We start from the raw sequence: 12,741 nt of genomic DNA, 5'->3' as shown, positions 1-12,741 counted from the left end.
CAATGTTAAAAAGAGAAAACTATACAACATATATGAAACAACTGTTTCAGACATTGGACAGTTGGCGGTGTAGGTTTGTGATGCCTCAGCAAAGAAAGCAAGATAAGCTCTACGGGGATTTTTTCCCACAATTACTTCCACAAGCTTCTTCAGAGGTCCTATATTCTCTTAGAGTTAAATGGCCAAGAATCTTCTATGGACAGTTCCAGTTATTGCTAACTTTGCACCTTCAAACACAATTTGTCCTAAAGGCTCTACATTCCCTTTGAATACGACTTGCTCACACAAATGAGGCTTCCCTGGCCCTTTGCTAAGAGCTACTTTTATTACTGGGTACTCACCTGAGTCAAAAGAGTATGTGAAAATGGTCAATGCTAATGACCACTGATTCATTCATTCTGCTTCTTATGCTCCATGAACCTCCTGAATACGCAGCATAGGATTCCTTAGAGAGAACTTTGGGGCTACTGGGGTGTCACCAAACCCCTTTCCAGGGAAAGCAGTCTGAAAATAGAAATGACTAAGTGTCATGGAGGTCTGACATTGGGAGTCTGTCACTTTTGACCAAGCTATTCCAGCATTAGCAAGTTTCCTCCCTTTTGAACCTGCACTCAGACACTCTGAGAAAGATCTGCATCTCCCCACTTTTTGTCTTTTCATTTCTTCCCTCTATTCATTCCCTCTTTCATTTAAATTAAAGGATATAAGGTTTAAGTGAGAAGATTATTAAAATATGTTTTCTATAGAGGATTATTTGCTCACAATCTTTTTACCCTAGTTAGGAATAATATATTCTTTGGCTTCAAAAGAGGATATAAAACCTGCCTAGACTTTTATCAACCCAAATGCATATTCATGCATTCTAGTTAGTGAATGCTTATTTAATTGAAGAATATGCCTCCCTGTATCATTATGAGAGAACTGATTCCTAAAGAGCTCTTAGCTCTTAGGAAAGGCAAAATTAAAAGTGTGGTATCCAACTTCATACCTATTAGGATGGCTACTATCAAAAATTTATAATAACAAGTGTTAGCAATGATGTGGAGAAATTAAAATGCTTGTTCACTGATGGTGGGAGTATAAAAGGTGCAGCCACCATGGAAAACAGTGTGGTTGTTCCTCAAAAAATTAAAAATAGAATTACCATATGATCACATGATTCTACTTCTGGGTATGTGGCCAAAAGAATTAAAAGCAGGGTCTTGAAAAAATATTTGTACACCAGTATCATAGCAACATTATTCACACAGTTAAAAGGTAGAAGTGTTTACATATGGAAAAAATAGATTTAAAATATAACATATACATACATTGGAATATTATTCAGCCTTAAACAGTCTTAAAAACAAAAAGACAAATGCTGTATAGTACCACTTACATGTGGTACCTAGAGTAATCAATTTCTTTTTTTTTTAATGTTTTTTATTGATTATATTGTTACAACAGTTCCAATTTTCTCCCCCTTGCTCCCCTCCACTCAGCACCCCCCCCAGCAATCCCCCGCAAGTCCATACCCCTGGTTCGTAAAAATTAACTATCCCCCCCTCTCAAATATTAGGACCCTTTGTAATCTTGTAAAGGACAATGGGCGAAGGTCTCAAGCTCCTCTAGCTGCTTCAAGCTGGACATGGTCGTCGTCCTACCTACCCTTGGGTCCAGAAAACCCTAATAAGAGTGGGGGTGTGGAGGGGAGGGTGGCCTTCCCACATGGGGAAGGATCGTGCAGACTCCAGGTCAGTTGGCTGTCTCCAGTCAACAGCGTGCTTGGTTTAACAGGCTGGTGTCCTTGTTGTGTTCTGGGGGCAACAGATTTGGCAAAAAGGGTTAAAAGACATCATTCACTCCATAACCACTAGATGACAAAAGGCAGGGATTAATTTTTCAATGTTCCATATTAGGAAAAAAAAAGGGGGTCTTCTTTGTAAGAAGGTGTGCTAGGCACATCTCACCTGTCTAAAACCCTTTTGCCCATTATACTTAGTTTGGGCTGAGGGAAATAGTTTAGGTTTTCCCCCTCTCAGACCTCTGGGCCTTTTCTGTCCAAGCCATTAGGATAGAAAAGAGAAACTAGTTTTAAAGTGAAGCCAACAGACCACCCCATTCTTCACCAACCCAGCCTTTTAGTTCAGCCAAACCATTGAGTCTCAGGAGGCAGCGCTGCAGACAGGATTAAGTGAGGCTTATGCGTACAGACAATCACTCAGGTAATGCGATCATAGGCTTATGTCCTTTGAAAACAGAAAACACGTGTTAATTTATGTAACATAGCCCACAAACAAGTCTCTAAATCTGTAAGACTGTCTTATTGGGAAGACATCCAGTTGCAAGGCACTTGACATTCTATTTGCCTGCAACTTGAATATCTTTGATGATATCACAGACATGGTTTAATTTTCAAGTGAAACCATATTTTAAATGAGAAGAAACTTTTAAGACGGTTAGTTGCCCTATTTTATACTCTACTACTGATCATTGTGATTTTCCTTGAATAATAATTTTTCTCCCTAAGGTTACCCTCCTTGTCTTTAAAGGGACTACATTAAGTCCATTTTTAATTTATCCTGTTCGTTTGCATAAACATAACAAGAGCAGCAAATGATCACTTCTGATCTTTAGTTCTGCTTTGCTGGAACTTACCCAAGGAATATTTGGGGTGACCCTCAGTCTGTTCTTCAGGGCACAGAAGCTGAGCCACATATCTGGCATTCATCCTTGCCTGTACATACCTGTCCTTTCCAAGTCTTTCTGGTTTTTCATTGTCCCTTAAGGTCCCTTCTAGCCATCTTTCAGGAAAACAACCTTCGTTCCTTCCCTGGAAAGATTGCTGTGGACCACACAACCAACCATGGTACCAGGCCTTTTATTTCATGGGCTTTTATTACCTTTGAAAGTCGTTCCCAGTTCCTCAGGGCTTTTTGGTAACAATCTGAGCCCAAGTATGTTTCCTTTAGGCTTGACATTCCAGTCAAAGACTTGGTCAAAAAAAAAAAGGAACCTCTATTAACAACTGGTCTTATTAGTTCTATGCAAAGAAACTTATGTCATTACTTACTTGTTTAAAGTGCCAAACTCTGGAGGGATCAAATTGGGAGAAAAATATACAACGTAAAGGAAAATCTTTGTCCTAATATTCACTGAACTGGCATTTCCATTCTTCATATTTTCATTTTTCAACCACTAAAAAAATTATTTTGTTTGTTTTTCTATTACAGTTGTCTCACTTTTTTCCCCCTCTTGCTTCCCTGCACCCTGTCCCTCCCTTCCCCCACATTTAGTCTCCACTCAGTTGCCCATGTCCATGGGTCATTCATATATATATTTTTTTTTTTACTTGACCTTTCCCCTTCTTACACCCTTCTCTTCCACCCCCCCCTTGTTACTGTTAGTCTACTTCTTGTTTACATACCTCTGGTTCAATTTTGCTCATTTGTTTGTGTTGTTCATTAGTTTCCTGTAATAGGTGACAGCATAAGGTATTTTTCTTTCGTTGCCTGGCTTATTTCACTAAGCATAATTTTCTCTAGTTCCATCCATGTTGTTGCAAATGGTAGAAGTTCCTTCTTTCTTTCTGCTACATAGAATTCCATTGTGTAAATGTACCACAGTTTTTTGATCCACTCATCTACAGATGGGCATTTAGGTTGTTTCCAGCACTTGGCTATTGTAAATAGTGCTGCTATGAACATTGGAGTGCATAGGTTCTTTTGAATTGGTGTTTCTGGATTTTTTGGATATAATCCTAGCAATGGAATTGCTGGTTCAAAAGGCAGTTCCATTTTTAGTTTTTTAAGGAAATTCCAAACTGTTTTCCACAGTGGCTGCACCAATCTGCATTCCCACCAGCAATGCACCAGGGTTCCCGTTTCTCCGCATCCTCTCCAGCACAAGTTGTTTGTTGATTTGTTGATGATGGCCATTCTGACTGGTGTGAGGTGGTATCTCATTGTGGATTTTATTTGCATCTCTCTGATGGCTAGTGATGTTGAGCATACTTTCATATGTCTATGGGCCCTCTGTATGTCTTCTTTGGAGAAGTGTTTGTTCAGGTCCTTTGCCCATTTTTTAATTGGGTTGTCTGTCTTCTTGGTGTTGAGTCGTATGAGTTCTTTATATATTTTGGAGATCAATCCCTTGTCTGAGATGTCATTGGCGAATATATTTTCCCATCTGGTTGGTTTCCTTTGCATCTTGCTGCTGTTTTCTTTAGCTGAGCAGAAACTTTTTAGTTTGATGTAGTCCCATTTGTTTATTCTTTCCTTTATTTCCCTTGCCTTAGGAGATATATCAGTGAAAATGTTGCTACGTGGGATATCTGAAATTTTCCTGCCTATTTTTTCCTCTAGGACTTTTATGGTATCACGGCTTACATTTAAGTCTTTGATCCATTTTGATTTTATTCTGGTGTATGGTGTGAGCTGGTGGTCTAGTTTCATTTTTTTGCATGTCCCTGTCCAGTTCTCCCAACACCATTTGTTGAAGAGGCTCTTTTCACTCCATTTGATGTTCTTTCCCCCTTTGTCAAATATTAGTTGACCATATGAACCTGGGTTTATTTCTGGGCTCTCTATCCTGTTCCATTGATCTATATATCTGTTATTATGCCAGTACCAGACTGTTTTGATTACCGTGGCCTTGTAGTATAGTTTGATATCAGGTATTGTGATTCCTCCTACTGTGTTCTTCCTCAAAATTGCTGTGGCTATTCGGGCTCTTTTTTGGTTCCATATAAATTTTTGAAGTATTTGTTCTAGGTCTGTGAAATATGTTGCTGGTATTTTAATAGGGATTGCATTGAATCTATAAATTGCTTTGGGTAGTATGGACATTTTAATGATGTTGATTCTTCCCATCCATGAGCATGGTTTATGCTTCCATTTATTTGTATCTTCTTTAATTTCTTTCTTCAGTGTTATGTTGTTTTCTGTGTATAGGTCTTTTACCTCTTTGGTTAAGTTTATTCCTAGGTATTTTATTTTTCTTGTTGCTATGGTAAATGGGATTTTTCTTTCAGTTTCTATCTCTGAGTTTTTATTGTTGCTGTATAAAAATGCCTTCGATTTCTTAATATTGACTTTGTATCCTGCTATTTTGCCGAATTCACTTATTAGGTTGAGTAGTTTTTTTTTGTGGAGTCTAAAGGATTTTCTATGTACACTATCATGTCATCTGCAAATAATGACAGTTTTACTTCCTCTTTTCCAATTTGGATGCCTTTTATTTCTTTTTCTTGTCGGATTGCTGTGGCTAGAACTTCCAAGACTATGTTGAATAGGAGTGGAGAGAGCGGACATCCTTGTCTTGTTCCTGATCTCAGGGGGAATGCTCTCAGTTTTTGCCCATTAAGTATGATGTTGGCTTCAGGTTCTCATATATGGCCTTTATTATGTTGAGGTATGCTCCCTCTATTCCCATTTTGCTGAGAGTTTTTATCATAAATGGGTGTTGTACTTTATCAAATGCTTTTTCTGCATCTATTGATAGGATCATGTGGTTTTTGTCTTTCATTTTGTTTATGTGGTGTATCACGTTTATTGATTTGCAAATATTAAACCATCCTCGCATCCCTGGGATGAATCCTACTTGATCGTGGTGTATGATCTTTCTAATGTGTTGCTGGATCCGGTTTGCCAATATTTTGTTGAGGATTTTAGCATCTATGTTCATCAGCGATATTGGTCTGTAGTTTTCTTTCTTTGTTGTTTCTTGACCTGGTTTTGCAATTAGGGTTATACTGGCTTCATAGAACGAGTTTGGGAGTCTTCCCTCTTCTTGTATCTTTTGGAATAGTCTGAGGAGGATAGGAGTTAGTTCTTTCCTAAATGTTTTGTAAAATTCACTTGTGAAGCCATCCAGTCCTGGGCCTTTGTGTGCTGGGAGTTTTTTGATTACTACTTTAATTTCACTAGCTGTTATTGGTCTATTCAGACTTTCTGCTTCTTCTTGATTCAGTTTGGGAAGACTGTAGTTTTCCAGTAATCAACTTCTTTGAGACAGGAAGTAAAATGGTGGTTTCCAGGAGCTGAGGGGAGTGGGGAAAGGGGAGTTATTATTTAATTGGTACGTTACAGTTTGGGAAAATGAAAAAGTTCTGGAGATGGGTAGTGATGGTTTTATGACAATGCAAATATATTTAATACCGGTTAAAAAATTAAGATCACAAATTTTATGTATGTGTATTTTACCAATGTTAATTTTTCCTATAGTATGGTGTTATTTTCAGTATTATATAATTCTCGCAGATGGCTAGGTTTCTGTATTACTAAAGACGAAGCAGATGAGCAGATGTGATCTGGAGTGAGCCTGTAAACAGGTGGAAGTTTTATGAATTTGCCAACATATACAAGTAGAAACAAATACCCTGCCAATTCATAATCACCATGTGTTGTAAGATGTTACAAGTGCTTTGGAAGGAGAGGAAAGAAAATGTGCAGCAAGAGCTCTATGGGAGACAGAGAGATGTTGAAAATAAGCTCGTGGAGCCTCAAGAGAGCTGAGAGTCAGCTGTGTGCTTGGGCCTACGAAGGGGGAATTACCACCATGATGTGATGAAAGATACTTCCTGTAGCTGTGATGTCTGTCTTCATTTATCAAAAACTGTAGGAGGAATTTTTATATATAATAATCAGAATAAAGTACAGTTGTAGGATTTTGAAGTAATCATCATGCTGCTCCATATTTTGTTATATTGGATATCCCAATGTCTTATTGTTTCTTAATTAGAATTCTTGCATTCTTGGGTTTAAACAGAGTTTTGTTTCTTATTTATATACATTTATTTATTGATCCTCCCAGACGGTAAAGTGAAAGATTCTTATTGGCAGCCTGCAGAGAATAAAAGTGATTATCTGCTACATATGATACAAGTAGACTTCAGATAAGTCAAAGTGTTCTTGTGGTGCCATTGTTATACTCTTCTTCTGTATTCTTATTTCCCAGACCAAGAGCACAAAAATCATGGATGTTGGGGTTTAGATCATAACGTTTTTCTAAGTATTCTAAAATGCTCTTGTGTATCCACAGTTCTTTCCCATCCTTTCTTTCTCCTTTTGTTTTTTAAAAGCAGGAACTTTGACATCTCTTAGTCTCTACTTCTACTATACCCATGATCATCTGCTATAACTTCACGTTACAAAGTTAGTCTTTGTGCTTTTAATTCAAGTAGGTAATTTTACATTTAAAGCCTGCTATATACTAGGCACTTCCATCAAGGCAAAATGACAACACATTCTTTTCTGAAGGAATCAAAATCAAACTTGGCAGAGAAAAAAGCACATAAACTAGAAATAATAGAATTTCTAGAGAAACAGGTGGAGACAAGCTTGCTGAAGACCTTGGAGATGCTTTGCTGGGACTTGGGGTTATTCTCCAGGCAGTGGAGGATAGGAGACAGAAGAGGAATGTGACACACTGAACCTGAGTTTTCTGAAGGTAACTCTGGCAATGGTCACAATGTAGAGGCAGAGAAATTAGAGACCACGCTTTGCATTGTAATTCAGCAGAAGGTAAGGATCAGTTCTATGGACAGGGATGTTGGCCATGAAATAGTAGACCAAGATGAGCCAGGTACCAAAGCAGGAGTGTGTACCACAGTTCTGATATGTCTACTGGAAACTGTCCCTGATCATGCAGGGAGCAGCTATCTTCGGCAGAATAGAAGATCTTGTGATATATGAAACATTCATCTTAACAACTTTTGAAAAATGTCCTGTCTTTGTTCCCATGCTTACATGACCTGCCCACTCCCAATTCTATTAGGTTTCATAAGGAATGTAATCACAGCCACCTACCAAATGCTGTGTTTGTTATTGGTAGATATGGGCCTAGGGTCCAAGGTAAACAAGGATATGCCAAATACACAGAAGAGAAATGCTTTGTCTTTCTTCTTCTAAATAAACAATAAATGAGAATTTACTACTCCATAGTTGTGCCACCATATGCTTCTCAGGTAAGCTGACATTTCTTTGGAGACATTTAAGACAGTTGTTTTTTGTGCTTTTATTGACTGATAAATTTGGACAATAGAGGTATTCTTATTCAATAAATTGGGGCTAGGACTTCTGTAAAGACACTAACTGTTGTGTGTAAATCATCATGAAATAATGAAGTTTATAACTATCCAGTGATGGATCAACAACAAAGTAGAGTTTTTTCTCTCATTGTGTCAGCTTTTGACTCTCCCTACCCAACCCAGTCTCACAGCCTGACATCTCACCAATCTTTCAGGATTTCCTTTTTCTCTTATTTACTTATCTATTCTTTTTTATTGTCTCAACATCCAGCATTCTTCTTCCTGACTACCCTATCCAGCATGCATCCCACACACCCACAGACAGAAAGGGTTTCCATAACACCTTGCTTTCACCAAACTAATATATCACATCATTATAGTTGGATCAAGAGGAAGTTCCTGGAAGGCAGGTACTATGATATTACCTTTCTGTGTATTGCCAATATTGAGAAATAATCCTGGATTCTGGGAGGTCCACCTTAATAAGTTAAGTAAATTAAATAATGGTCAGATATTGCATAGCATCCTGAAATTGGAGTGCCAGAAAAAAATGTGAAACTTCAGTTACAAACTCCCCACCTTACCTAGCAATTCTTTTTGTAGTATTCAGACTCTTTGGGGGGAAAAAAGAGAGAGAGAACACTTGCAATAGCATGGATGTACATAGAGAGTATTATGCTAAGTTAAGTAGGTCAGACAGAGAAAGGCAAATACTATATGATTTCAATTATATGTGGAATCTAAAAAGCAAAATAAAGGAACAAACAAAAGAGAAACAGATGACTCATAGATACAGAGAACAGACTGAGGGTTGTCAGAAGGAAGAGGGGATGGGTTAAAAAGCTGAAAGAATTAAGAACTACAAATTCTATTAGATTTCATAGTTACATAAGAGTTCTGGGTATGTAATGCACAGCATGGGGAATATAGTCAATAATATTGGAATAACTAAATAACTACATATGGTGCCAGGTGAGTACTTGAAATATCAGAGGAACCACTTTATAATGCACAGTATATGGTTGTCTAACCACTATGCTACACATCTGAAGCTAAGAAAAATAATGTTGAATGTAAACTGTAATTAAAAAATAAAAGAGAAAGAAATGTAAGTTTCTAATATGTGTGCAAAGATTTAGTATTAGCTAGATTTTTGAACCAATGTAAAGATCACCTGGCTAATGTTGGCATCATTTATATACACACGCATACTAATACACATATATGATTTTAAAATATGTATTACATATGAATACATATACTGTTTAAAGATATAGTTATAACACAGAAGAGTGATAATATAGCTGGAATAATATCAATTAACCTAGGAAGAGTTCGTGAATGTACTAAAAACAAGATTTTTTTTTTTTGTTAGGGACATAGTTCTTTGTTATATCTTTTGACTATTTTTCTTTTTTTTTAAACAGGTTGTTTGGTATCAGATCAGTAATTCAAACAGACTGTTCCAGCACATGGAAGATCATGGCAAACCCAGACTTGTCGTGGCATCACCATGCCAACCCTATCCTTCTGCTAGTGATGTACTACACTCTGGCAACTTTGATCCGCATCTGGCTACAGGAGCCCCATGTAAGGAGAAAAAAGGTTTTTGTGATCTTGCCTGCAAAGTAACCTGGAAACTCCAGGTGGAATGGTTCATTCCATCGACTGTTCACTAATCAATACTAAATTCCCAAATAACTATAGTGTTCTGATTATAGTTGTTTTTTTTTTTTTTTTGATTCTATAAAGAGTACTAAGTATGAATACACTCAGAACAAAGATTAACTCCCCTTTATGTCAACACGTGCTGCTGAAGGAATGGTAGGTGATGAGGAAAGTGGAAAAGTCATTTTCATTGAGCACCTATTAAGTGCCAGGCCATATACTAGGCTGTTTATATGCATTGTCTCTATCACTCCATCACCTAACTCTGGAGAACAGGTATTGTGCCCATCTTAGAGATGAGAAAAAAGAGAGCAGAGTGGTAAAGTGGTCTGAAATCACATACTACTGAACAGTAGAAATCATTCAAACTCATGTTTGACAACAAAGCTAGGGTCTCGGGGACTATAATATACTCTGTTATCACGGTGACTGGAGTTTTCCAAATTTCTCAGACCTCTAACTTCTAATAACTGATGGAATGATAGGACCTAAATGTTTGTAAGAAGCTCAGTTGCTTTGATGGTTAAAACATGTTTTGAGGGAGAAAATCTCTTTAATTAAACATTGTTTAATTGTACTTGTGCAGCATCAACAGTGACACTATACAATATCTGTGAGGGAAAATCTGCTTAGGAAATACTGAACTGCTTTTTCAGACACTGGTTTTATCAAGTTATCAATTATTGTGTATATGTTAGTGTGTAATAGATTGTAGAAAACATTACTTTTAAAATTGCTACTTAATATAAATCCTACCTCTTTTCCCAAATACTATAGGTTTTGTGCAATTTTTACAAATCTTTGACTTTTTAGATTTTGACTCTTTGTGGACTTTGTAGAAGTTAGACATTTTTATAGTAGATAAAATGTTACTTCAAAAAAAAGTTCAGTGGTAAGGCAGCTTATTGGTACATGACAGAGGCAAGTGTTGGGTTGGCCAAATAGTCCATTCAGTTTTTTCCATAAAATAAAGAATACATTTTTCGTTTTCTCCAATAACCTTTTTGATTTGGATATTTTGAGTATGGTGGATATCTCCCACATAGTATTATGTTGATTGTTCTCAATTAATGTATTGATTTGATCGCTATCGACTTCAACTGGACTACCAACTGTGGAGCATCGTCCAGCAGAAATCTCCAGCATGAAACTTCGCAAACCACTTTTGACATGTTTGATCAGTCAGAGCATCTTCTCCATACATTACACAATTTTTTTTTCTGTTTCAGTTGCATTTTTACCTTTCTTGGAATTGTAAATCATAATATGCCAAAAATGTTGCATATTTTCTTCCATCTTCAATATTAAAATGGCTACATAAAATTTTACCAATTTTGGGATTTTTAATGTACATTGATATGACAGCTGTCACATATAATTTAATAAGATTGTTTTTAATGAAGTTAAAGACAACTAGTCCCTACCAGAGCCATCTTAGGGGAAAAAAACAAGGGAACTTTTTGGCCAACCCAATAGTACAGACTGGGTCATCACACCTATCATCCACCACCTGTCAGAAGAGGGTCCACAGGTTACAAGTGACTTCTTCATTTTATTTTAGTTCCAAAAAGGAATTTTATTTTATTTTTTGTATTATTAATTTTCTTAAACTTTTTATTGTTTTTCTATTATAATTGTCCCATTTATTCCCCCATTGCTCTCCCCTGCCCTGGCCACCTCCCCCCTCTCCCATAGTCAATCCCAACACTGTTGTCCTTGTCCATGTGTCATTTATACTAATTTCTTGACTAGACCCTCCCCCTTTTTTCCCTGCTTTCCCCCCTCCCTCATCCCCTCTTGTCACTGTGAGCCTGTTCCCTGTTTACATGCCTCTGGTTCTATTTTGGTCATTTGTTTGTTTTTTTCATTAGTTTCCTGTATTAAGTGAGAGCATACAGTATTTGTTTTTCATTGCCTGGCTTATTTTGCTAAGCATAATATTCTCCAGTTCCATCCATGTTATCGCAAAAGGTAGGAGTTCCTTCTTTCTTTCTGCTGCGTAGTATACCATCGTGTAAATGTACCAGTTTTTTTATCCACTCGTCCACTGATGGGCACATAGGCTGTTTCCAACACTTGCTTATTGTAAATAGCACTGCTATGAACATAGGGGTGCATAAGTTATTTTGAATTGGGGTTTCATGAATCTTCTAGTATAATCCCAGCACTGGAGTTGCTGGATCAAAAGGCAGTTCCATTTTTAGTTTATTGAGGAAATCCCATACTGTTTTCCTAGTGGCTGCTCCAGTCTGCATTCCCACCAATAGTGCACTAGGGTTCCCCTTTCTCCACAACCTCTCTAGCACTTGTTGCTTGTTGATTTGTTAATGATGGCCATTCTGACTGGTGTGAGGTAGTATCTCATTGTGGTTAAAATTTGCACCTCTCTGATGGCCATTGATGTTGAGCATTCTTTCATATGCTTTTGGACTCTCTGTATGTTCTACTTGCAGAAGTGTCTGTTCAGGTCCTCAGCCCATTTTTTAACTGGATTGTCTCTTTTCTTGGTGTTGAGTCATATAAGTTATTTATATGTTTTAGAGATCAAACCCTTGCCTGAGGTATCATTGGCAAAAATATATTCCCATATGCTTAGTTCACTTTTCATCTTGCTGATGTTTTCTTTTGCTGAGCAGAAACTCTAATTTGATGTAGTCCCATTTGTTTATTCTTTCCTTTATTTCTCTTGCCCTAGGAGCTATATCAGAAAAAATATTGCTATGTGGGATAACTGAAATTTTCCTGCCTATATTTTCCTCTATGACTTTTATGATGTCACAGCTTACATTTAAGTCTTTGATCCATCTTGAGCTTTTTCTGGCGTGTGGTGTAAGTTGGTGGTCTAGTTTCATTTTTTTTTGCATGTCCCTGTCCAGTTCTCCCAACACCATTTCTCGAAGAGGCTATTTTCACTCCATTTTATGCTCCCTCCCCCTTTGTTTAATATTAATTGACCATAGAGACCTGAGTATATTTCTGTGCTCTCTATTCTGTTCCATTGACCTATATGTCTGTTCTTATGCCAGTACCAGACTGCTTGATTAGAGTGGCTTTGTAGTATAGTT

General features: G+C 37.3%; 1 protein-coding gene across 6 annotated transcripts in view; it reads left to right on the top strand.

Moving 5' to 3' along the window:
• The window catches only part of PIEZO2 (piezo type mechanosensitive ion channel component 2), a 641,878-nt gene that overhangs the window by 463,121 nt on the left and 166,016 nt on the right, over positions 1-12,741 (top strand). For all 6 annotated transcript variants that reach the window (XM_090285823.1, XM_090285821.1, XM_090285819.1 and 3 more), the window contains exon 8: positions 9,436-9,598. In XM_090285823.1, the coding sequence (XP_090141949.1) occupies positions 9,436-9,598 (163 nt within the window). The remainder of the gene's footprint in view (positions 1-9,435; positions 9,599-12,741) is intronic.

This window comes from Furipterus horrens, unplaced genomic scaffold (genome assembly GCF_987537825.1).
Source record: "Furipterus horrens unplaced genomic scaffold, mFurHor1.1.pri manual_scaffold_8, whole genome shotgun sequence".
NCBI classification, from domain to species: Eukaryota; Metazoa; Chordata; class Mammalia; order Chiroptera; family Furipteridae; genus Furipterus; species Furipterus horrens.
The sequence above is the reverse complement of the archived record's forward strand: the minus strand, read 5'-3'. Positions and strand labels throughout refer to the sequence as shown.